The following is a 27,474-nucleotide window of genomic DNA, read 5'->3' as shown; positions in this document are numbered from 1 at the left end:
TGGTTAAACAAGTTACAGCAGAAAAGTGAAAACTGTTAATGGCTGATTGTAGGACAAAATGCCTGGAACAAGTTTAGTGGTACCTGTGGTGTTGTGGGGTAAACATGCTCCAACACATTGTATATCTTGTATATTTTTATCCAAAGACCAAAAAACTTTGGCAACAGGTTGTTATGATGGCCAAATTTGTTTATGGTAAGTTCTTGGGACAAGTCTTGTCAGTATTATTGTTTGATTTATTTTTATTTTTAGGCAAGTGGATCCTGATACATTAGAAATGATTCCCAGATGTTTGTTAGTTGGACACACTGCACCTGTTTTGTGTATATCCAAAGCTTCAATAATGGTGGATAACAATTATATTGTGTCCAGTTCTGAGGCTGGTGAGATGTGTACTTGGGATATGACTGATGGCAAATGTCGGGAAGTTGTAAAATTACCTCAAGTTCATACAAATATGCAGGTATGTTCAATTATCATTTTCTAAAAACATATTTAAACCATAAATTATAGAATTATAAAAAATCTGTCCCTTATTATTAGGGACAACAAAACCTTATAATAATTATAAATACCTATTTAATAACTTTTTTTTCTGATTTCCAGTCTTATCATATGTGCAACTGTGAAGATGTGCGCCTGTTCTGCAGTGGATATTATCCAGAAATTCTTGTCATGGATCCTTTTAGCTTAGAAATTTTATTTACCCTCTCATCAAAACAAAATCCTGATTGGATTAGTGCATTACATGTAAGTTTGATATAAATTGATCATTTTGTTTTCCTATAATTTTTATATACTAGGGGTCCAAAAAAGGAAAAAAATGTAAGGAGTGATTCTACTTCAAATATAATACACAGCTTTCTATACTAAAATATGTCCAAAACTACTTTCTTATCCCTGGAAGGCCTCTTAAAGAGGGCTTTAGTGTGTCTCATATCTTCCGCTTTAAGCCACATATTGAGAAATCTATTGTTAGATCTCTGGTCAGATAGAGTTTTAATGAAGCTGTTGGGTATTGCGGTAGGAGAGATAGGTAGTGTACTTCTGTAACAAGCTCCATTTTTGCTAGTCTATCTGTCCCCTCTTTCGCGAATATATGTATATATATATATATATATATATATATATATATATATATATATATATATATATATATATATATATTTTCACGTATTGATTCACGGATGGAAAAATGTGATGACACTATATTCCGGGATATCATCCGTTCGCTTGTTGAACTCCGACTGGAATCCTGCAGACGTTTCGCCAAAATCTCACTTGGCATCTTCAATGCTCGCACTCCGAAAACACTTCGAACACTGGGGGATTCCAGTCCGATGCAGGATTCCAGTCGGAGTTCAACAAGCGAACGGATGATATCCCGGAGTATAGTGTCATCACATTTTTCCATCCGTGAATCAATATGTGAGAATATCATACACCTTTACGGGAAGGAGACCTTTACAGCCACCAAGTGTTATGAAAAACTAAGATCAGTGTTCGAAGTGTTTTCGGAGCGCGAGCATTGAAGATGCCAAGTGAGATTTTGGCGAAACGTCTGCAGGATTCCAGTCGGATGCAAGATTTGCAGGATTCCAGTCGGAGTTCAACGAGCGAACGGGTGATATCCCGGAATATAGTGTCATCACATTTTTCCATCCGTGAATCAATACGTGAGAATATATATATATATATATATATATATATATATATATATATATATATATATATATATATATATATATATATATATATATATATATATATATATATATTATATTAATAGCTGCCTCGTATTTCCGAAAATTTGAACCAAAAATTGCATGTAACATGCTTGTCAATTAGACAATAAAGTTTCACATGATTTACCAAATCATGCTTAACCACATTAAGCTAAGCCTAATCCGAAATTTGAAAAAATATTTTTGGGGAATTTGTCTGCTAACACTACACAGGATTGCTGATTAATTTGTAGACAGAACATTGTTAACCACAGAGATTCAAACCCCAAAAATTAATTAGTTTTATTATTAGTGTTATCAAAATTTGACCACTGTTATGATTAAGCAGTCTTACTATTTTGTCTGCTAAGATTATAGTTGATTAATTTTTGGTGCAAATCGAGTTATAAACATTGCTTCTATCATAAATTCAAGTAAAAATCACAATTAGTTCCTCAATAGAAGGTGACTGACTCACTAGTGCATCTACTTTTTCTTTCAGCACCACAAAAAATACTTGCATTCAAAAAAAATCTAATTCATTGGAGAATACACAATTTTCCAAAAATAAATGAATGGATACATGAAAAAGTTCTCTACATATTATTCAACAAGTCACAGTTCCATTATTTAGGCATTCCGCTGTTGTATACAATAACATCTCCAGTTTAATTTGCTCATGACTTTCTCTAATCTTCTAGTTCTATTGATTTGTAAACACTTTTCTTTTTTGTACCTCTACAAACAAATTCTCTCAGAAACTTTTATTTGCAACCAAAAAATAATGACAACCCTTTAGAACATAGATGGCGTCCCAATTATCTCCTTTTTTAACAATAACAATATGACCCGCTCTCATTTAATTAATATTTAATTAAAGTGTATATTTTTTAAATAGGTAACCAAAGGTGCTTGAATTTTAATCCTTAGACAGATTTAAACTAACTATCCCGAGAGCTATGTAATTAGGTCAAGTGTTTGAGATATATACATTATAAAATTAAATTAGGTGAGTTATAAAACTTGCACCTATAGAGATTAATTTGAAACTAGCTTATCTTTATCTTTGTAAACTAACTAAAATTATGAAGAATTTTTGCCTCTTTTTACTAATTAATTGAAATCGGCGCAGTTTGAAAACAAAACAATCCGAATCATAACAATACTTTTACTTACTTAGTTTTGTTCCATAACAATGAATTCATTATGCGCAGCGTACTTCTCGAAATTTGCATAAAATACTTACCGCAAAAATATTCGGATTATTTAGCAAGGTTGGGTTGTTGGATAGCCACTGTGATTGTCGGTCTAGTGAGATGGGTTGCCGTCATAGTCGTTCGGTTTGTGTATCACATGACTAACCTTAGGTTTACCTTAACCTTTTGTATCTTTATGGGCAAAACTGATATTAGACAGTTGGTATGTTGATGAATCCAGTTTCCCTAAGACCGCTAAACGGACGAGATGTCTTTCATTTTTCCGCTTCCTCTTTGCAAAAAATTCCAAATTTTAATACAAAATAAGAGTTTGGTCTGATAAAGTTACAAGAAAACAGCCTTTGATTGTCTAATTTTGATCGGAACAAAATATTAATTTGGAATCAGGGGGGCCCGATTTACTTACTAGTTTATATGATATAACACCCTGTATATACACCACCTTAAGCATCAAAATATATCTTTACATATTAAAAATTTTTTTAATTTGCACCAGTGCGGTTCGTGGTGTGAACAAAAATAGTACACTGCATTTGGTACAAATAAGATTGTGCCTAATATCCCACGCTGCTTTTAGCATAAAAAAAATAATTTTTATACATCCAACGTTTAAGATTTCTGTATGCAGAAAAGTGGTACACATTAAAGAACTATATTTCGGTAAAGAATTTCACTACATTGGTTTACATGGGAACCCAAAGCAACTTGAGAATTTTGATCTCCAAGGTATTAAAGAATATAATTTAATGATTGAACCTTAAACTTATATTATAACATTTTTAAATGAACTGGTATTATTTAAGTTAGTTTATTATTTTTATGACAGGTGCTGAGACCTGTAAAACGCAAGGATGATGTTGTGTTAGCTATAACAACCACTGGAATGGTAAAGGTTTGGACATTACTGGGCCATGAAAATAAACACTCAGAGCCAATTTATGAAAATGAAAGCAAACAAATAAGGACGTTAAATGCAGTTTGCTTACAGTGTTGCGCCTACAATCAAAGGACTGTGTTAGTTGTTTGTACCAAATATTGGCAAATATATGATGCCGGTAAGTTCCCTTTTAACTTGTGAATTGTGTGTTTATTATATGAACGTAAAATATTTGGAAAAGTGTAAAAATCCTACTATTCCCACATCCTCAAATTTCATAGAACCACTCTAGAATGAAACGAAAACAAAGCTTATGTAATTTGATTTGTCATGGTCTGTTGTTACTGAATCTGGCAGCCTATAATAGTTTATGGATTTTATGAATATTCACTCTAAAATGTAACTAGAGATTTTTTGGTGGAATACTTTTTAGTTATTGTAAATTTAGAAATTACTATAGCTGAATTCGACAATTCACATTAACAGACAAACATTTTTGAAAGGCAATTTATTAATTAAGTCTTATGGTGTTTCAAAAATGAAGAAATTATGTACCCCGGTTTGTAAGAATTTGTATCTTTATTTTAATGCGTAGTGATAAAATATTGATGTCTAATTTCAGAACAATTTGTATTTATTCCATAGCATCATACTACTTCACCTTTATAACTTCATCTTAGACTTTTTTTATTGAAACTTTTTAATTAATGTAAATTCTTTGAAAAAATGTATTAGGGGGAGTTTTCATTAAAAATTAAAATTAAAGGGTCTTTGAGACCGCTCCGTTTTGTTCTTTTTAATGAGTATATTTTTAAGTGAAAAAAATGCTAATACTGTATATCTTTATTTATTGTTTTAGGAGATTTCAGCGTTTTGTGCTCGTATTTGGCACCTAGAGGTGAAAGATGGATGTCAGGTGATTTTTTAGCAGTTGATAGGATCATTATGTGGTCCGATGCTGGAAAAGGTTATTTGTATAAATTACCTGCCAAGTAAGAAGCATTTTTAAATTCATTGAGTTAATATAGTATATTTGATAAATTTATATACACTTTTTGACATTTTTTAAAATTGTAATTAATATTACTAAACTATACCATTACCATAAAAAAAATTAAAATTAAAATTTGTGATTAAAAAGACTTAAAAACATACTTACTTACTTAAAATAATTAATATCTAACAAGGAAGTTGATTAATTTTTTACTATCTTGTAGTATTTTGAATGTACGGAATTAAGTTTTTACCAGTATAGTGACGATTTTTAGGAGCCTGTCATTTTGTCTTTTATTTTTAATACACTTTCATTAGCTTGCTCTAATAATATATATTTTTTTAATTTTCCATATGCAACCTGAAGAAAACTTCATGGCAAGGGTATCAGTAGGTTAGCCTGCTATTAATTTTCATATATGTTATATTTCTGTGTTTTTTAAAAACCTTTTTGCTGTTGGTGGAAGGTGCTTATAATTTTAACCTTACATTTTTTACATTGGTTTATATAATGGCACATGTCTGTCTATCTTAATTTCTTAAATATAGGGAGTTTATTTAAGGTCAGATATTTTTCCAAAAAGGATGCTAATCTATTTCATGGACTATAACAAAAGTTACAGCAGTATTACATTGTAATAAAAAATGTCTGATAAAGAACATAGCGAGATTGGTTGTTAATGTTATACTTTTGACATCTTGAGTGTTGCAAAGGATTTTGTTGACCATGTTCATTATTGATAGAAATCACCGACAATCTCACTTTGAAATATTTAGAAGGAATTTGATTATTATCATACCACTTTCTTTCTTTCATTGCATTGACCGATTTTGCATTACTGTTCTGGTGATGCGCTTAACATTACAAGTCAGTTGTATACAATATGAATAATCTTGTAATGAATTTATCATATCCTATTGGGGTGTTATATGTTTTGTTTTTTATTTAGTGCGATTTTTTGGCTTTTTTACATGTTCCTCATATGTACTGCATTGGCCTCAGTTTCTTCAACACCTTCGCATTAGTGTGTGTGTATTGATGTTAATCCTATAATTAAAGGTTCCAGAAAATTTCTCGAGTTTCTCAAATTTAATTGCATAGCTAGAACGCGCTGATAGGTTGTTTTCTTCTGAATGTATTTGAGTTCATTGAGGGCAACAGGGGTGTAAAGACCCTTCCCCCACACCTTTGCATTGGTTTGTATGCATTGATATTAATCCCTATAATTAACGGTTCTACCAAACTTCTCCAGTTTCTCAAATTTATTTGGTTAGCTGGAGTATATGGATAGATTGTTTTCTTCTGAACATATGTGACATGAGTTTGAATTTGCATTGAGGGGGTGAGGGCAACCAATTTTGTGTAGTACTCCAAACGTACAATTTTGCATATGAAACTTAAGGTTTTCAGGTGCACTGCAACTGTATATTTTTACTATGTAGGTAGCCTGTGTTTGTTTTCTAAAATTGTTTCAGATTTGTTGTTTGTGTATTGTATTGTACCTATTCTTTTAATCTCAAAATGTATGAAATGCCAAATGTTTTATTCTTAATTCACAAGCAGCTTATGTACTATTTCCATATAATATCAATAATTATTATGAAGATTGTTAATAGTTTTTGCTTTTCTGTAGCGACACTCGTAATTTTTACATTGTTATTTATGTAAAAGTACTAGCAATCTTCATATAAAATATTCTTTCCAATATTTTTTTTAATTTAACTTTTTAAATGAAATTTTTAGCAGTACTCCAGATCATAAAGATTTTCATACCGTGAGTGTGGAAAATGACAGTCCATTTTTATACTGTTTGCTTAGTCAAGCAGATGGAAAGGTAAGGTTTTATAAAAAAATAGAAGACGTGCTACACTCCTACAAAGATATTTTTTTTTACAACCCAAATTCGATATTTTAAGTTATTTATACCTATTATTTTGTTTTTTTAGCCTTTATCATGCCCTCCTGCTATGCGTCTTGTTACCACACATAGAAATGGTCAAGGTAAACGTTATTTGTTAAGAGGAGATTCGCAAGGCAGTGTCCTCCTATGGGCTATTCCTGACATTTCTGCTGCGCAGTTAGCGGCAATCAGATCGCAAGCCCCACCACAGCCTGTTACCTCTTCTGCCACATTGCTTACAAGTTTGACAAAAGCTTGGAGTTCAGTAAAGCCAGATCTAGTTGGTATATTAGATCAAATAGAAAAACAAGAAGGCCAATGTAAGAAAATATTACTTAGTAAATTCAATCAATATTATCGCAAAATAGATAAAAAAATATTTTAACACTAAGCTAAGCTAAGCATCATAGCCATTGAAGGTCCTAAGATCATCAGTTTGGTTTCATATTGCTTACTATGGTTTTTAAGGTATTTTCAAACTTTTTTATCCTTATCTGTTAATACTAATTTCTTGTTTTGATCTACTTAATTTATTTGTGAAATGATTCCTTATTTAACAGAAAACTAACCAATCTGGTCTTAAATTGTTAAATCTAGGGAATTTATTTAAAGTTAGTAGTTTTTCTAAAAATTGTTCTAATCATTTATTTAAAAAAAAATTTGCTATCTTCATACTTTCCAAAAAAATTTGAAATTTCTTTCAGGATATTCGTCTGTTTATAATTTATTATGCCTATTGCAAAAAAAGTTAGTTTTGATTTGCATAGCAATGAGAGGAAACAATGACCGAATGAAAAAATTTTGGAGTATCTGACCCTAATGAGATTGTAATTCATTTTTGCCGTACATTGTCTGTCTATTGAATTCCGCGGTTATTAATTGGTTGAGATTGTTATTTATATTATTTTAGCAATCAAGCTTACGGCGAGCATTTACTTACCATTGCAAAGTCGTTTAGTAGTTGGCAGGGAAGATGGCACAATTATTATAATTCCTGCCACACAAACTGTGATGTTACAATTATTACACGGTACCCATCAACAATATCGTAGTGAGTAAACTGTTTTGTGCATAAAAAATCAATCATTTTATAAATTTTTAGATTGGCCGTCACATCAGGTTTTAACGGGACACCATGGTCGAGTTAATTGTTTGTTACATCCTCATCGAGAACATCCACGTTATGACCGTAACCATTTGGTTTCTGGAGGTGTCGATTTTGCCGTTTGCCTGTGGGATCTCTGTGCCGGCACTCTTCTACACCGATTTTGCGTCCATGCTGGTGAAATAACGCAGCTCTTGGTACCTCCTAATGATTGTAGTGTAAGTAAATTACATTTAAATACAAATAAGTTTGACATTTGCTTATGCTTGTTCATAGGCCCGAATTCAGAAATGTATTTGTTCTGTGGCTTCTGACCATTCTGTCACACTTTTAAGTCTTGCAGAAAGAAAGTGTGTTTGCCTGGCATCGAGACATTTATTTCCGGTGACAACAATAAAATGGCGATCTAAAGATGACTTTATAATAATTGGATGCTCAGATGGAACTGTTTATGTTTGGCAGATGGAAACTGGACATTTAGATAGGGTCTTACAAGGTAAAATCTGATTTGCTTATTATGCAATTTTTGTCTAATAAGGCGTTAATTGTTTAGGGATTGCAGCCGAAGAAGTATTATATGCATGTGAAGAAGAACATGAGGCTACTAATTCCGAAGTAGGATTAGCGAATCCTGCAGTGCACTTTTTCAGGTGACTTAAAATTCAATGACAATCGTTTGTGAGTCAATTTTTCAAATTTTATTCCAAAGCTTGTTATCAACATGAATCTGTAATTATGGTTAATTAATTTTGATGTCAGTGATATATATATATATATATATATATATATATATATATATATATATATATATATATATATATATTTTATATTTCACTTTTCAAAAATAACTTTTTAAAAAATATATTTATTAACTTTAAATTAAAATAAAAATCAAAATGAAATTGGACGTAATAACCTCGTGACGAGAGAATGTTATTAGACCGTTAAAATACAAGTAAAAATGGACATAATAACCTCGTGATGAGAGAATGTTATCAGACAACGTTTTACAATAGAAATTAGTATTTATAATAAATTTATGCTGACGTTGACGGGGTCGACGGCTGCAGATGTTGCGACATATCGTTGACACGACGTTTTCGCAATCGTTGCACTCTTGCAGGTCGGTGGCATTTAACCCATGTGGACAATAGGATTTCCGGATATAACAGCTCCCCCATTAAGTGAAAAGGTGGAGCCTAGCTGCAGCTTTTCGTAGACTAATTAAAGCGTAGCTTCTCGGGTAGTTACTTCTGGGTGGATGCTAGTCCGTCTTTTCGGAGTTAGTGATTTGAGTTGCATCGGGAGCAGGGGTCTTCGACTTGGCTTCGGAGGTTGTTGGGGATCGTTACCATCGGCGATGCTGAGTGTTGTCGGTTTCTTTCTCCGGCACTTGCAAACGAAATAGCAAAGTACTAAAACAGTCATTAAAATAATCGAAATAATTGTCAGCCAGTGAGAATGTTTCTGAAGGGTTGGTTGATGAAGTAGGTTTTCTAATTTTAATTCTAATTCTAATTAAGGTCGTCGGTGTCGATCTTACTTAGCTTCAAGGGTTTCAACTCTGGGGGTTGAAACTTCTCTGGAATGTGAGAACAGCAATCATATGGAATCTCCACGGCGTGGCTCTTGTAGGTCACGTTCTTATATTCTTCGACAAAGTATTTAGCTCGTACTCTGGAGCTTCCAATAAATGCACTGCAATCTGCTTGTAGTTTAAGTAAAGAATTAGTTTTTAACATTTCGGCTACGAGGTCTCTTTTTCCACATTTAATGGAGATTGGTAGTGGTTCGGATACGGTAATTAACCAATAATTAAAGTCGATTTCTATAACATTGTAATCGGAGGCCAAGACGATTGAAGATTGACATGTAACAGGAACACGATCGGAATGTCTAAGCAACTGCGCTTCGCAAAGGGCTTCTCTATCGATGGGATATTGCATTAAGTTAAAACAGATTCTTTCTTTACCGCGAATTTGTTTGCAGCTTTTTAGATCTTCAGGTAGTACATAGAGTAAAGAATCGTCATCACGCGCAATATATTTTATTGTTGATGGAATTATATGAAATAATCGTGTTCGATTGTCCAAAATTGGAATAGGTAAAACACGATACAATGTGTATATTTCAGGCTCAATTAAGGGTATTCTTGGTACAAAAACAACTTTATTTTCGGTTTGAAATGCTTTTAGCTCCATAATATCTACAATACCTTGCAATGCTCGAAGTATAGGGTGGTAGTGGTAAATTATTTTTTGTCAAGGATTTTGAAATTTCCTGAAGAGAAATGACTAAATCTCGTGGGTAAATAATAGAACTATGTAAAACTTTGATTCGTGCGAACGTGATTGCGTTTAATATATCGCTGAGGTAAGACTCTAGGTATACATAACTTTCCATAAGGCTTTCGCAAAGATTAAGTGTTTTAATTTGACTTTCGTAAAATGCTACGGTGTCCGAAATATCATAGAGAGATTTTTGAATTTGAGTTAGATCCTGATTGAAAGTTTCTTCGTCGATTCGGAAACTTTGAATTGTAGAATTAAAAGATTTTATAACAGATGATGTAACCGATATTTGATTTTTTAACAGCTTTTCGATTTCGTGTTCGTCTTTAGTTACTTTATCTATGCATTCATTAAAGTATTCGCCGTCTGTAGAGTCTAGGTTTCCGGTAATTGATTTAAAAATAGTTCCTACACCGTTAATTAAACCGCGTTTAGTTCTAAAATTAAAATTTTCAGTGTCGATAGTAATTTCTGAAAATTTTTCTTCGACTGAGTCAGCAATTCTGGTTAGAAGACTAAAATGAGTTTGGATACTTGTTTTGAAGACTGTCATCCGAGGAGAAGAATCGTCTAACATTTCTGTGAGAGAGGAAAGTATTTTATTATTATGTCGTATGGCTTCTCGCAGAGGTTCTAGTTTCTTATATACTAGCAGCGTCCATTTGTTGTTGGATATTCTTAAACTACTTTCTTCATGGTAGAAGATGCCTACTGTATTATTTACTGGAGTAATGAGGAATTGGGGTGCGACTGTAGAGATCAGTCCCAAGATCCTGAAAGAAATTTAATCTAATCGTAATAAGGTTTAAACTTGTCAAAATTGAATTTTGAAACTTGTTCGGTAGTTAAATTTTTGACAGTGGCTGAAGTTTCAAATACTTCAAGAATTTCATACGGACCGTTAAATTTATTCTGAGCTTTATCGCTAATTTGAGTTTCCTTAACATAAACTTTATCTCCTACATTATATTTAGTCATATTTCTAGAGATTGCTTGATCAAATCTTACTTTGGATTTTTGTTTTTGTTGATCAGTGCGGGTAAGCGCGACTCTGTAATAATGCTGCATGCGATTATTTAGGTCTCGGATGTATTTGGTGATGAGTTGTTTTTCATTATACAGAATTTCTGGAGGCCTACTAGAAGTGTGCCCAAATATTAGTTCATAAGGGGAAAAACCATGTGTTTTATTCTTTGTGTTGTTGTAGCAGATTATTGCGTATGGAAGAGCATGAAAGGGGTGTTCTTTTGGATTTTCGGCTTTATGAGCTCGGATCATTTCTGTGAGCGTGGCATGGAATCTTTCTAGTGATCCATTAGATTGTGGGTGGCTAACGCTGGAGAAAGTTAACTTTATATCGTACAAAAGACAAAGATCTTTGACGAGGGATTTATCAAATTCCTGGCCATGGTCACAATGTATTCTAAGAGGAGTTCCAAAATGTTGGAAGTAGAGAAGAAGGGTAGTAACGATTGTAGAAGCTTTTTTGTGTTTTATTGGATATGCCTGGGTGAATTTTGTGAGTTCGTCTCTTATGGTAAGGGCGTAATTACGAACTGGGAATTCGAAAATATCGATGTTAATGCGCTCAAAAGGAGTTTTAGGAGTTTCTGTGATAACTAATGGTGTGTTGAGGTTTTTACGATAGATCTTGACTTTTTGACATATTTCGCACTTTCTAATATAGTTTTCGACATCTTTGGTCAAGGTTGGCCAATTGTATTTTTGCTTTATGCGCTTAACTGTTTCGTTGATTCCGCGATGTAAATTATTTTTTCCTGAATGGTATTGGTCTAAAATGTTAATTTTGTTAAACGTAAAATTTATATCTTCTTCAAAAATATCGTCCATTATTTTGTTATGCAAATCATCAAGTTTTGATTGCCAAAAGAAAGTGACAATATCTTTGTGGTTTTTGTCGAGAAGTTGCGAATTAGAGGTTTCTATTTTGGAATAATCTATAAGGGATGTGGTTTTATGAAGGTATGCGAAGTTGTTGTATTCTTCTGTAACTTCCGCTGTGTCGTCTTCGATATCTGAATTATTAGAATTGTCATCGTGAACGATTTCTTCTTTACTTGTGGATGGTCGGTTGTGAATGTCATCGTTATTAGGTGCAAGGATAAAAATTTTCTTTTGGAGATCGACACAATCTTGAATATGGTTAATTTTAACACGGGATAAAGCGTCTGCGTTTTTATTTATTTTATCGGGCTTATACACAATGGTATAGTCGTATTCTTCAAGCTTAAGACGCCATCGAGCTAAACGACTACCAGGATCATTTATCGAAAATAGCCAAGTTAAAGGACGATGATCAGTAACGAGAGTAAATTTTCTTCCGAACAGATAAGGGCGGAAGTGTTTAACTGCCCATACTATGGCGAGAAGTTCCCGTTCTATAGTTGAATATTTCGTCTCTGCACTACATAGAGTTCTAGAGGCATATGCTATGGGAAGGTCTTTTCCAATTGGACCTTGTGAAAGAACTGCACCAATGGCAAATGCACTGGCATCGGTGGTTAGGACAAAAGTTTCCTCGAAATTTGGATAAATGAGTATTGGGTCACGTATTAGAGCGTTTTTAAGCTCATTAAATGAATTTTTGCATTCTGAATTGAATACGAAGGGTGTGTCTTTTTGGAGAAGTCTAGTTAAAGGTTTTGAGATCTTAGAGAAATTGGGGATAAAACGTCGGTAGTAACCGGCTAAACCAAGGAAGGATTTAATGTCTTTTGGTGATTTTGGTTCTGAAATTTTTTGAATAGCGTCTATTTTCTCAGGGTTGGGTTTGACTCCATCTGGGGTCACAAGATGCCCTAAATAAGCTACTTCCTTTCGAAGAAATTCACACTTGTCAGGTTGGAGTTTGAGGTTTGCACCACGAAGGCGTTTGCAGACATCAGTTAACCTTTGTATATGTTCGTATATGGTAGCGGAATAAACGATAATATCGTCCATGTAAACGAGACATCGTTCGTTTTGAAGACCTAAGAGAATGTTGTCCATGACACGTTGGAAAGTGGATGGAGAATTTTTTAGTCCGAAGGGTAAACGGAGAAATTCAAAATGACCATTTTCAACTGAAAATGCAGTTTTAGCAACGTCCTTGGGATCAATTTCAATTTGGTGAAACCCAGAGGCTAGGTCCAAAGTATTGAAATATTGACATCTGCCTAACTGGTCTAAGAGATCGGAAATATTGGGAAGAGGGTATCTATCGTCGACAGAGACTTCATTTAGTTTGCGATAGTCGATGACTACGCGCCATTTTTGTTTCATAGAAGCGTCTAATTTTTTTGGGACAACCCAAACAGGGGAAGACCATGGAGAAGTGGAAGGTCGAATGATTCCTTGTTCGAGCATTTTGTTGATTTGTGACTTTACTTCTTGTTTGTGGACATGTGGGTACCTATATGATTTGGTAAAAATCGGTCTGGCGTTGTTCGTTTCAATAGTATGTTTAATTTCATTAGTAAAACTTAAATGATCTCCTTCTAAATAGAATATATCAGAAAAATCAAGACATAATTGTGTTATTAATTCTTTTTCTTCTTCGTTTAAATGATCGGTGCGTAACTGGGATTGAATTATACCGCGCCTATCAACAGGTTGAGGATTTAAATTGAAAATATTGTTTATTTCTTTTTCGTTAGGATTTATATTAAAAGGTTCGATAGATAAATTTAAAAAATCTATAGTTTTTGGGATTGCATTAGCGTTAATAACAGTAGTAAAAAATTCACCTTTGTTATTTACTTTAACTAAAGCATTAGGTAACCTAACTTTTTCACATTCTTGAGAGTGGAGAATAGCGTCTGTGTTTGTTAAACTACATTTTAATTTGAAAATTCTTTCGGTCCTAGGTTCGATTGAAATTCGATTTTGAATATTTTGTTCAGGTTTTTTACAAATTTGGGGAAGAACAGATTCGTGTCCTACTTTATGCAAAGGCATTGTTTTGAAATTCGTTATAAGTTTTTTGGACTTTAAATCGATTATACATTGGTAGCGATCAAGAAAATCTAAACCGAGAATTCCGTCAAATTCAATATCAAGATCGTAAAGATAGACTTTATGTTTGTCGTTATCGGTGAATGGAATAAGTGTGGATTCTTTAATAAAAAGTGTTTGATTTGTTATACCTTGGATGGTAATATTTTCCTTAACTCGTGTTCTGTAATTTTCAGCGGTTTTATATTTAAAGATAGAAATACCTGCGCCTGTATCTATTAATATTTTGAATTTTTGCGTAGCGTCAAAAATATAGTATAAATTTTTAGAATTTACCGTAAGAAGAGGGTTTAACAGAAGTTCTGTTCTGGAAAGTTTAGATTGGGATTCATGTTGTCTAAATTCAGGGTTTGAATTTGGGAATTGATTTCGAAAATCGGGTCTGGAGACATTTCGTCTGGTGGGATATCGTAAGGGCTTTCTTGAAAATCCTGCTCTGGTTCGCAGTTTTCTGGATGGTTAGAATAATGATTTTGAAGTTCATTATCTTCTTGAAAAGTGTAATTTTCATGTGAAAATTCCTGGGAATTTCCGGAATAACCGTCGATGTAGATCGGGTTTGAGTTTACATGATGAGTTCGCTGCGGGTTTGGATTCATAAAATGTGGCTTAGGATAAGAGTTTGAAGATTTCATCGGTATTTGATTCGAGTTGTTGCTAATGTTGCTTTGTTGGAACCAATTAGAAGGTCGCTGTGGATATTGCGAAAAATTTGGTTTGACATGCTGATGCGTACTTCTACATTGATTTGAAGTATGGCCAATTTTATTACACCAAGTGCATTTGGGTTGCTGAAGAGGGGTTCGAATATTCGCAGAATGCGATTTAGGAGAATTTAATTTGACAGATTTTTGATTTTCAAAATATGAGAGTTGGAGTTCTCGACGAATTCTTGCTTGGGCTTCTAAAAGTGAAGTGGGATTACTAGCACGAATGAGTTGACCTAATCTAGGTTCTAAACCTGTAAGAAGTGTATTAAGGGTCATAGTCTCAATTAAAGATATCTGAGCATCCTTTTGCTCTTTGGATCCTAATGTGGTGGATTTTTGAACACATGAATGCATTTTCGCATTTAGGACTTGAAGACGATTGAAAAATGTTAATGATGAGTCATTGGGCAATTGTTTAAGACGTTGAAGGTCATGAATTAGGGAAGGTAAATCTCTAGAATCACCAAAGTGTAGAGTTAATAGTTTCTTTATTTCTAGATATGAATCAGGATTCCTAGAATTAATTAATTGAGCTGATTTACCGCGGAGCTTATTTTTAATGTGAATCACTAAAAGAATTTTTTGTTGCGTTGTTGCCATATTATAAGCACAATCACACGCGTTTATAAAATTTCCTAAAAAGATTTGGTCTCCCTCAAATTCAGGTACGATACAGAAAATTTCCGAAAGTTTATATGGTTCAACTTCCAGCATTGTACTAGGTTCGTCTGATTGAGTTGCCATTATTTTAGGTTTAAGAAAAAGCAAATAAATTTATAAGAAGTTCAAACACAATTATTTTTTGTTTTAAATATTGCCAAGTTAAACTTGGAGACTAAAATTTAATCAAAATAATTATCGCGGAACGATTCTACGTTGGGAAATTCAATAAATAGGTAATTTTCAACCTTGGGTAATCGAACGTAATAAATTCAACAATGTTGCAAATTAAAAATAAATTATTCGTAACGATTCTTAACACTTACAGTACTATTTTCATTGCTGCCTTTCGAGACGGTTGATGGGTTTATCCTTGTTCCGGTACGATGGGCTGTTTTCGTTGTTCCCTAGATTTAGGGGTCGGAATCTGCCGCTACTAGTTAGAATACTCGTGTTCTAGCAACGTGAACAGATCCTACTCCGAATTCTTGCCTCTCGAAACGGTGATGGAAGGTTCCTTGTTCCGGCACGACTGGGCTGCGATGGTTCTTCTTTCCGTCTAAGGGATTGGAATCCGCCGTCACTAGTTAGAATACTCGTGTTCTAGCAACGTGAACAGATCCTACCGACTGCGCCAATTTTTATATTTCACTTTTCAAAAATAACTTTTAAAAAAATATATTTATTAACTTTAAATTAAAATAAAAATCAAAATGAAATTGGACGTAATAACCTCGTGACGAGAGAATGTTATTAGACCGTTAAAATACAAGTAAAAATGGACATAATAACCTCGTGCTGAGAGAATGTTATCAGACCGTTAAAATCAAACTAAAAATGGACATAATAACCTCGTGATGAGAGAATGTTATCAGACAACGTTTTACAATAGAAATTAGTATTTATAATAAATTTATGCTGACGTTGACGGGGTCGACGGCTGCGGATGTTGCGACATATCGTTGACACGACGTTTTCGCAATCGTTGCACTCTGGCAGGTCGGTGGCATTGGTATTGGTATTGGTATTAAAGGGGGGCGCCCTCGCGGGCGTCCAAGCACTTAGGCCACCAGATGGGCCCGTTGTGCCCCCAGGCCGCTCTAGAGGGCGTCCAGAATGCCGCCCCTCCTGTAGAAGGTCAGCAACTCCTTTAGCCCAATACCGTGCACTGAGTCCGGATCGATCAGGGCCGTTCCGAAGACTCCCAATCTTGCCCATGTCAAGGCAGGGCACTCGGTGAGCAGATGATACGGGGTCTCCTCCCCTTCCATGCACCACCTACACTCCGGGTCGTCTCCAATGCCTAGCAAGCAGAGATGCCTCCTAAGCCTGCAATGTCCTGTGTAGGCCCCTGTTAGTGCTCTACACTCCCTCCTGGTCAGTCTAAGCAGCTCCCTGGTCCGAGGAAGGGCGGGCCCATCCATCATAAGCCTCGCCTGCCTCATTCCTGGAGCAACTCTCCAGCCCCCCGCGGCCCGGTCTCTTGCCCAGGCTTCGAGAGCTCCCCGCCTCACACACGGGGCGATCCCCAAGCGGGGCTCTGGCCCTATATGCCTATGCGAGGAGCCCTCCCTGGCTAAGGCGTCCGCTGCCTCATTGCCCCGGACACCGGTGTGACCCGGAACCCAGACCAACGTGACCTTTCTCTCCTCAGCCACCCTCCTCAGTACCCCTTTGCACTCCTTTATCAACAAGGAGCGCGTACGCACTGACTTCAGCGCCATGAGTGCAGCCCTACTATCCGAGCAGAAGAAGACTCTCCTGCTTCCGTAGTTGAGCCGAAGCACCTCTCTGGCCGCCATCAATAAAGCGAAAATTTCCGCCTGAAACACAGTGCAGTACTGACCCAGAGGGACCGACAAGCTTGATCCCGTTGTCTCGCAGTACGCTCCAGCTCCGGCCAGATCTCCCATTCTGGACCCGTCCGTGTACCAGACAAGTCCATCCCAGGAGCCGACTCTGCCCTCTCTCCAATCTTCCCTTGATGGAAAGAGAAAGGTCAATTTATCAAAGAAGGTCATCTCGGGGATCATGACGTCACTCGGCATGCCCATGACCCCGCGATCCCCGCGACAGCCCTCTAAAATGTCGTACGGACCCCGATTGAGGGTTCCCTCCCTCCAGAGCCCGCAGCTCGCCAGCCTCACAGCTGTCCTGGCCGCCTCCATCTGCACCCGATCCGCCAGAGAGGGCAGCCCCACCAGAGCCTCCAGGGCCCTCGTGGGCGCCGTTCTCATGGCGCCCGTTATGCAGAGGCAAGCCAATCTCTGCAGTCTGTCAAGAACTAGCCTTGCTCCCGCTCTTTTGGTCCCCGGCCACCATGCCACTGCCCCATGCGTGAGCATAGGCACCACCATGGTACCGTAGATCCACTGCATGATCTTCGGCCCCAGGCCCCAAGTGCCCCCTACCGCTCTCCGGCACGCCCACAGAGCTCCAAAGGCCGACCTGGTCCTTGATCTTATATGTTCCTGGAAGGTCAACTTAGAGTCCAACCATACGCCCAAGTACTTGACACTTCCGCTTGCAGAAAGAGGCACCCCATCCATCGAAATGTTGAGGTTGCACTCCATCTTCCTTTTCCTAGTGAAGATTACCATCTCCACCTTGCTAGGATTGACAGCCAACTTGCTGTCCAGGCACCATTGTGAGAATCTTGCCAATGCCCCGTTCAGGAGCCCCTGCATCCTCCTCACGTCCGTCCCCTGCGTCATTATCACAAGGTCGTCTGCATATGCCTGAGCATAGACCCCGTGTTCTTCCCTCAGAATATGCAATATCTCGTTCACCACCAGGCACCACAGGAACGGGGACAAGACCCCGCCCTGTGGACAACCCCGTGATGAACCGATGGAGACCTGCTCCCCACCCAGTCTTGCCTCGACCCTCCTGTCGGTTAGCATGGAGCGGATCCACCTTACAATGGCCGTCCCCACTCCAGTACTCTCCACCGCCCTGCAGATCGAGTACAGGGCCGTGTTATTGAAAGCCCCTTCGATGTCAGCGAACACGCACACCGACAGCCGTCCCGAGCCCATACCCTCCTCCAACCTGGAAGTCAGATGGTGAAGAGCTGAGCCCACAGACCCGCCACTTCGGTACGCATGCTGAGCTGGCTCTAAAGGGGCCTCCAGCTCCACCCAGTCCCTCAGATACCGGTCCACCAGCCTCTCCAGAGTCTTCATAATGAAGCTGGTGAGGCAAACAGGCCGGTATGACTTCGGGTCTGTGTAGTCACTCTTCCCTACCTTGGGAATGAACACTACCCTGCTGTGTCTCCACAGCTCGGGCACGTACCCCCTCGCAATGGAGGCCCTGAACAGGTCCATCAGCGGGCTGGTCAGGAGACCTCCGTCCCTTTGCAGCAGAGCCGGAAAAACTCCATCCCCGCCCGCCGACTTGAAGGGGCCAAAGCTGTCAATAGCCCACCTCAGCCTACTATGGGTAACCACCCTCCTTGCCGTGGCGTAGTCGCCTCCAAGACGACCCCCGGCTTCAATATTCCCCCCTGTGTCCGGATCAGCGGACCCTGGGAAGTGCGTGTTCAGCAGCTGTTGTAGTGTGTCCGCTGGTCCCGTTGTGTAGCCACCGCCGGTCCTGCGGACCACCCCCAGTCTTCCCGCAGGGTCACTTCTGAGTACCCTAAGGAGCCTAGCCGCGTCCGGGGTATTCATTACTCCGTCGCAGTAGCCCCTCCAGGCCCTCCTCTGTGATGCTCGTAGTTCTTTTTTGTACTGTCTGCGGACCTCCCTATAGAGATCCCAGTCCGCACCTTGGCTGCCGCTCCTCGCTGTATTGAACAGCCTCCGCACTTTCCTCCTGAGACGCTCCAGGGAAGAGCTCCACCAAGGAGTCCTTCCCGCCCTATGCTCCTCTGTCTCAGGGCAACTATTCTCGAACGCCCGCATCATAGCGGAGCTGACTCGGTCGGCGGCCTCGTCAATCTCCTCCATTGTGCGGTGTTTCCTTGGTAAGCCCCCTAGGCGCCAAGCAAGTTCCTCTCTATAGAGTTCCCAGTTTGTTGCCCGGGGGTTCCTAAATCTAATGGGTTCCCGAACACCCATCTCCAACCCAAAGGATCTATGGTCCGACATAGAGTCCTCCCCACAGACACACCACCCAGTTATCTCCGAGAGCAGAGCCCTGGTACAAAGTGTTAAGTCTATGACCGAGCTCCGACCCGTCGTGAAAAACGTGGGTTCTACCCCTCTGTTGGCCACCTGCAGCCCTGCAGAGGCCATGAACTCCACAAGGTCTCCCCCCCTTCTATTCGTTGCCGCGCTGCCCCACAAAACGTGGTGAGCATTGCTGTCGCAGCCAATCAAAAGAGGAAGATTCGCCTCCTCGCAGTAGGAGACCAAGTCACTGATCTCCTGCGGAGGACAGCTGCGGTCGCCTGGAAAGTACGCAGAGGCGACCACTACCTCCCTCACGCCGTCCCGAGTGGGGGATCTGACCAGAATTGGAACCAGGTCCCTGGACGCCTTATCCCTTAGGAAAAAGGCCTCCAGCCCCATGGTTAGAATACAAGCCCTGGGACCGTCCTCTAAGGAGTCAACACTATGCAGCATCGATCCTCCCAGAGATAAGCCCCTAACCCTTGATTTTACAATCCAGGGCTCTTGGATCAGTACAATAGATGTACCGCCCTCCGAAATTTTCCTGCATAAGTGGGCCGTTGCAGCCCTGCTGTGTTGCAGGTTAATCTGTAATATCCCCGTGAAGATGTTATTGCGGGAATACCACCTGCGGGTCACGATGCTAGCCTCAGCCCGAATCCCAGGTCGGTGGTATTTAACCCATGTGGACAATAGGATTTCCGGATATAACATCCAAGATAAGGATGCACAGCATGGGGATCTCGGAAACTATAAGAGATACAGTGTCGGTTAAATTAGACCAAAGTTGCGCATTTTGATACCGAACAAGATCCCGTTTTACAAATTTGAAAATTCCAAGCCGTTCCGGAAATATCCGAGAAAAACCGAAATATTGCGATTTCGTTTTTATTATTTTTTAAAGCTATTTGAAAAGATATGAAAAAACGGAAAACACTTTTCCATTGGCACTTTTTAATCTCTCCAAATTGACGTTAACAAATTTTCATTACAGCGTTTCGATTCCATGGAACCACCATCAACTTTGATTTTTCTTATGAGACGGAAAAAAGTACACACAGTATTAGGTTGTGCTTTTCATTGCGAATTCAACGATGTACGATACAATACGGTTACTTATGTTTTTATCCAGAAAAATGGCTTTTTAATACATTTCTAGTATTTTATTGTAGTAGGCCATGAGATCCGAACGATGAAAGGCAAAAGAAAATGGTTGACAAGTTCGAGTTAATGTGTTTATTTATTTACTAACTCTAACTGTTCATTTAACATAACAACTAAATCCAACAAGTTAATGAAAAACAAATTCTATAACAAATGTTCGAATAAATGACCTCCATTTTCTAGGCATAAGTACGCCCGTCTCACGGTAGACTCCAAAACACGACTTAACATTTCAGGAGTAATTTTATTAAACGCTGCTCGTACTGATTGACGTAATTGTTCCTCGTTGTCAAAACATTCTTTGAATACCTCATTTTTTATGTAGCCCCATAAGAAAAAGTCCAAGGGAGTTAAGTCCGGGGACCTTGGAGGCCAAGGTGTTTCACTGTAAGTCCCAATGTATTTTCCATCAAACCGTTCAGTTAAATATTGGCGAACTTCTCTGGAGTTATGGGCTGGGGCACCATCTTGTTGGAACCAGCAGCCTTGCACAGCGCCTAGCGGTAAATCATCTAAGGCATCTTCTAAATCGTGCCTCAAGATGTCAAGGTACCGCTCGGAAGTTAAGGAATTATTATAGAAAATAGGGCCTATAATCTTGCTACCAAAAATCCCACACCAAATATTAAACCCAAAGCGAACTTGATGTCTGGATAGTCTATTAACACGTGGATTTTGTTGCGACCAATAGTGTGTATTGCGCCTGTTATAAATACCGTTATTGGTCACCATACTTTCATCAGACCAAATCACTTTATATGGAAAATTAAAACTCTCATCACACATCCTGGTATACCACTCACAAAAATGTCTACGTCGTTCGTCGTCACCCGGTTTTAATCCTTGACATATTCTGAATTTGTAAGGCTTAAATTCATTTTTCCGTAAAATAAACTGAGCTGTAGATTTAGCTACCCCATTCTGGTCTTCAATTTCTCTGGTAGAAGTTTGTGGATTTTCGATAACAGATTGTAGAACAATGTATTGGTTTTCTTCATTGGAAGGTTTTTGTCGGGATAATGCAGGCTTCTTAAATGATCCATATTCTTTCAGATTAAATAACAAACGCCGAAAAATACTCTTGTCAGGTTGTCTCCGCTCTGGGTATTTGTTAGAATACATACGCTCGGCTTCCACACAATTTCTTTGGCATCAGATGTAGCAAGACAGCATATCACATTTTTCTTCGTTTGTAAAATTACCTCCCTCCATTGTAGAACAAAATAAATTAGAAAAAGACAACAACAATAAAAATACAAAAACAATAACTAAAGGAATAAACTTATGATCGACTGATAACAAAGACAAATAACATTAATGTGTCATTGAAATTGACTGGATGTCATTTTGTCATGTCCTACTCCATTTAAATGCTGAAATGTATTAAAAATCCATTTTTCTGGATAAAAACATAAGTAACCATATTGTATCGTACATCGTTGAATTCGCAATGAAAAGCACAACCTAATACTGTGTGTACTTTTTTTCCGTCCCATAAGAAAAATCAAAGTTGATGGTGGTTCCATGGAATCGAAACGCTGTAATGAAAATTTGTTAACGTCAATTTGGAGAGATTAAAAAGTGCCAATGGAAAAGTGTTTTCCGTTTTTTCATATCTTTTCAAATAGCTTTAAAAAATAATAAAAACGAAATCGCAATATTTCGGTTTTTCTCGGATATTTCCGGAACGGCTTGGAATTTTCAAATTTGTAAAACGGGATCTTGTTCAGTATCAAAATGCGCAACTTTTGTCTAATTTAACCGACACTGTATCTCTTATAGTTTCCGAGATCCCCATGCTGTCCATCCTTATCTTGGACACACTGTATATATATATATATATATATATATATATATATATATATATATATATATATATATATATATATATATATATATATATATATATATACATGTATATATATATATATATATATATATATATATATATATATATATATATATATATATATATATATATATATATATATATATATATATATATATATATATATATATATATATATATATATATATATATATATATATATATATATATATATATATATATATATATATATATATATATATATATATATATATATATATATATATATATATATATATATATATATATATATATATGTATAAGTGTGTGAAGAATACTATGTTTTTCTCTTCTTTGTTCCTCGCAAATGAAGCTGAAATATCGGGTGGCCAGTATTGAGACGGCCTTATCAAAAACTGCACCATTAAACAATATGAGATAGTGGAGCAATTGATTGGGAAAGAGTCCTCTACTAGCACACTAGCACTAGCAGGACTCTGTTCCGACGGAACATGTCACCAAAACTCATGTGTAATTTTTGCTTGGCTCACACGATTACACACGAAAATATGCCAATGGTGAGGAGACAATTTGATCTAAACTTGGAGTCTGACCAAGCAACAAACTTTGCAATAATTAGTTTGTTTATATAAGATTTTCGAACGAGGTTAACTAGATCTGCTAGTAATGGAGCTACACAAAGCTCCAAATGTGGCAATGACATTTTTTTAAAAGGAGAAACCTTTGATTTTTCAACTATTAGATAAATCTTGAATCCACTGTCCATACTCAATCTGAATAATAATAACTACATCGTCGGCTGCCTCAACCGCGTGCACCTCATATTGGTCCTTCTGACACCAATTCTGATTGAAATGTCATCCATTCCAGTATGATTTCTGGTTGAGGGTTTTGATTCTTCTAAAACTAAAATCCATAGACCATAGAATCAGACTTTTAGCAAATACGGTGAGTGAAGATGACCCATTAGATCGAATATTGGCCAAATCGGACCTATTTGTACATCCTTTTAAAAGAATAGAAACTTTGTAAGTGAAACTGGTTGCTGATTATCAGCAGATCCCAATAAAACCTGACATGAATTTCTTGCCCATTTATGCAATTGGAAACGTCCTCTCAACAACAAGAAGATAATTCAAACTCGATTTTACTCAAACGTTCCGCAACCAGTTAGAATATCGTCCACATAGATGCCAGAACGAAGAATCTGCGGAGCAATTAGAAATTGTTTCTTTTCGTCTCGAGCTAATTCGTTTATTGTATCATTGGCCAAATATTAGGTACACAGAACACAAACAAAAATTTGTGAAAACATTTGCTGGATGTTAGCAATCATAGCATATTTATATACACGTAAAAGGTCAGTGACTATGTTGAAATGCAATTTCAGTCCTTTTCAAAGAAATTCCACTTGACGAATTCATCGAGGTTTCGAAAACAACTCTCAGCTTACGAGATATGCTCTCCTCCCGAAAAACGTTGGCGAGGAATAAAAACATTTTCACTATGAATCGCAGGAACTGGCGACATGTAACCCGATTCCAGGTAGTTCTGTATGAAATCCTTGAACAGCTTCAAGAGATTTTCGTCTCGATACAATTTGTTTTCTAACGAATTAAACCTACGAAGTTCTGGACTTCAGAATCACAAAATTTCCAAATCCCGAAAAAGGTTTTCACAAAATTTTTCGGGGGACACTATGACTTCATTTGAAATACTTTCTATTTCCCACAGCCTTTTCGTATTTTGATCGAGAGAATCGAAATTCGAACATAACGAGACAATTTGTGCCCTCTTTTTCATTGAATTCACGCTCACATTATCGATCATAATTAAACCAAAGATAGTAAGAACATGGGATTAATAAACCCACATGAGACAGAACTGGCTTTGACCATAAGAAGAAAATTTTCTGCTCCGATTAGCAGATCTAACCACTGGGCCTACAAAAACTTTTGTCGGCTAGCTGAAGATTATTTTGATGTTGCAAATTGATCCACGCTATTGGAGTAGCGGGCAACTGAGAACAAAACGTACCTTTCAGAATTTTGCTAAAAAAATTGAACATTTCGGTAACTTACAAGATTGTATACAAAGTACACAAGAATATTTGTTAGTCGAAAAGAAGACTGCTTGCGTTTTCTGACTATAATTATTAGCATGGCTAAATTTTGTTTTTTTGAAATGATGGGCTTCCAAAAAATTTACAAGATTTTGATAAGTAGGCCTGTCAACATTAGTGTGTTCCAATTCGAACCGATTCCTTGAATTTTTGTCTTATCCAGTAATAAATTAAACAAAATGAAATCCCATTGTTGAGTTTGATATTTCAAGGTTTTAAGTGCTTCTAAATTTCCAGAAAACGTGCTTAGAAGATGATTAAGCTCTTTAATGCTAGTATTTTTAAGATTAGTCCTAGAAAAAAAATTATTTCAATAGCAAGAAGTTTTCAATTTTGGTATTTTTTCGCTAAACCATTGAATGCTATTGTATAATTTTCACAAGTAAGTGTCAAAGAGCCTACCACATTCAACAATGCAATGTTGAAGCAATGTGGACTATATCACTATTTCTGAAAATTACTGAAAGGCGTTGTCTCTGATTTTTAAACCATGCAAAAGAAGAAACGGGGTTTTGTCCAGCAGCGGTTGAAAACGGTCTCCTGCCAATGGGCAGTACTGCATGCAAGTGCTTGATGGTGCTGCAGCCTGGACAACACTCTATATGTTTAATTTTTTAATTACCGAAACATTCAGTTTTCCCCCCAATACCCAAAATAAACAAAGACATACGAAAAATCGGCATGTACTTTGGTGCGGAACAACTTTCTAATTGACATTTTGACATTGACAAAATTGCAGCGTTTGTTTTTGTTACACTTTGGGCAATATTGCAAATTATTATTATTCTAGAGGCCTTCGTCACCGGAACCTTTCTGCTATCCGTCATGCAACTCAGAGAGGACTCCATCAATTGCAACAACTGGGCACTCATGCTAATAATGATGATCCTCATATGCAACGAAATCACGGCCAAACTCCCCTTGTTGTGCAAGGTTTTCACACTAATCCAAAAGGTAACAAACGTGAAGTGCCTTTTCAAAATTTTGAGTCAATTTAATCATGGTCTGCTAGTTTTACTTTAGTTGGGCCAACACATACTGATAAAGGAAAAAGTAAAGTTAGGCAAACTACACCAAAATTTACAAATCATCAACAATTTTTATTTATTATTATCAGTGGGACTTATTTGCTAAATTATTGTAATTATTTTTATATTGGGTCTAGATCCTGAAAGCCACATCTTGTTCTTTGACATTGAAGCATTAATCATTGAATTATTGAGCGAAGAATATGCCATGATGTCACCAGGTAGCTTGGAGGCCGCTGGTCTTACCTCACATACTGAATACATGAAGATGTTAGCAGTCACACAAAGTGCTAGTCCAGACGCTCATAAAAAAATTGCAGGTAATTATTTGCTAGAGCTTATGAAGTATTGATATCAATAGTTACACATAGATCCCGCTATCTTCCGAGCGTTCTTTCATGGATCCGTCTCTGAGCGTCAAGTAGCGTTTTCTTCAAGATTCCTACTTTAACAAGTGAATATTTTAAAGTTTTGTAAACGAGATGGCGTTGGGTTTCCTTAGGCCAGATTTTACGAAGATCATTTTTTTGAAGTTTTATGATAATGATATGTCGACGTCCTTTCATAGAGGTGACTTGGTAGCATCCAATATACACCGGAAAACTTTTACATTCCAGCATCCTAGCGTCCTTATGTATATTTTTCATTTATTGGGCAGATAGATTTCTGAGCGTCTGAGCAACGTTGCCGATTGATTGTGTAGTAAGTACATATAAATAGGTAAAGTACATATAAATAAGAAGCCTTTGTCTTCAGAACTCCTTTTTAAAATGACGGTGCACAATCGAGCGGATAAGGTGATTCATATTTCCGCTACATTTTGAAAAATCCTTTGTTGCGAACTGTTTTATTTTTTTGGTATTTTTGTTTTTGGCAGATTTGTTAGTTTTTGAAGCTTTTTGCTAAACTTAAAATAAAATAACTTAACTTAACTTAAAATATCTTTGTGTAGATGTTTTCTTTAATACGATTTCGGAAAGTAATTCTTTGATCGATTTTAAAGCAATATGTTTGCCAGCAATATTAAATATAAATAAATATAAAAACTGTGAAATTGTCGAAACTAGAAATCGTCATTTCAAAGTACATATAAATAGGTATGGTCGTTGGTCTTCAGAACATGCTTCTCCTTTTTAACATGACGGTGCACAGTCGAACGGGTGTAAGGCGATTCATATTTTCGCTACATTTTGAAAAATACTTTGTTGCGAACTGTTTTATTATTTTATTGTATTGTATTTGTTTTTGTTAGATTTGTTAGTTTTTAAAGCTCTTTGCTAAATTTAATATCTTTGTGTAGATGTTTTCTTTAATATGTGGCCCGATTTCGGAAAGTAATTCTGTGATTGATTTTAAAGCAATATGTTTGCCAGAAATATTACACTTGTATCTAGATTAGTCAGGCGCTGGTTGTACCTAAACCTGCATAAAAAGTGTTAATTTCAGGGGTGCCCTAATTTTTAAATGATAATCTAAACCGCTTCTTTACAACTTAATAATTGAAGATAAATACTAATACTTAAATATTATTTGATAAAATTGTTTTGCAAGTTCTTAACGGTTGACTTATTCGCAGATCAATAAATTATTGTATCAAATTAAGAAAAACTGTTAATTTATAAATTAGTGTCAGGAGGAATCCAGAAGTTTTGTAAAAAGTATCAAAATACTTTATTACCCAATTATTTAGATAAGTATTTA

At 36.9% G+C, this 27,474-nt stretch overlaps 1 protein-coding gene across 7 annotated transcripts in view; it reads left to right on the top strand.

The window, feature by feature from the left end:
- LOC132708820 (WD repeat-containing protein 7) overlaps positions 1-27,474 on the top strand; it is a 48,123-nt gene that overhangs the window by 345 nt on the left and 20,304 nt on the right. For 5 of the 7 annotated variants that reach the window (XM_060681473.1, XM_060681449.1, XM_060681456.1 and 2 more), the window contains exons 2-14: positions 53-195; positions 253-463; positions 607-750; positions 3,768-3,996; positions 4,678-4,810; positions 6,556-6,646; positions 6,759-7,032; positions 7,623-7,763; positions 7,815-8,035; positions 8,094-8,313; positions 8,371-8,467; positions 25,536-25,699; positions 25,911-26,093. In XM_060681473.1, the coding sequence (XP_060537456.1) occupies positions 59-195; positions 253-463; positions 607-750; positions 3,768-3,996; positions 4,678-4,810; positions 6,556-6,646; positions 6,759-7,032; positions 7,623-7,763; positions 7,815-8,035; positions 8,094-8,313; positions 8,371-8,467; positions 25,536-25,699; positions 25,911-26,093 (2,245 nt within the window). In that variant the 5' untranslated portion in view covers positions 53-58. The remainder of the gene's footprint in view (positions 1-52; positions 196-252; positions 464-606; positions 751-3,767; positions 3,997-4,677; positions 4,811-6,555; positions 6,647-6,758; positions 7,033-7,622; positions 7,764-7,814; positions 8,036-8,093; positions 8,314-8,370; positions 8,468-25,535; positions 25,700-25,910; positions 26,094-27,474) is intronic. The other 2 variants (XM_060681440.1, XM_060681432.1) reach the window with 2 other exon arrangements.

Source organism: Cylas formicarius, unplaced genomic scaffold, assembly GCF_029955315.1.
Source record: "Cylas formicarius isolate icCylForm1 unplaced genomic scaffold, icCylForm1.1 PGA_scaffold_10__41_contigs__length_53128322, whole genome shotgun sequence".
Taxonomy (NCBI): Eukaryota; Metazoa; Arthropoda; class Insecta; order Coleoptera; family Brentidae; genus Cylas; species Cylas formicarius.
This window is presented reverse-complemented; position numbering and strand designations above follow the sequence as displayed.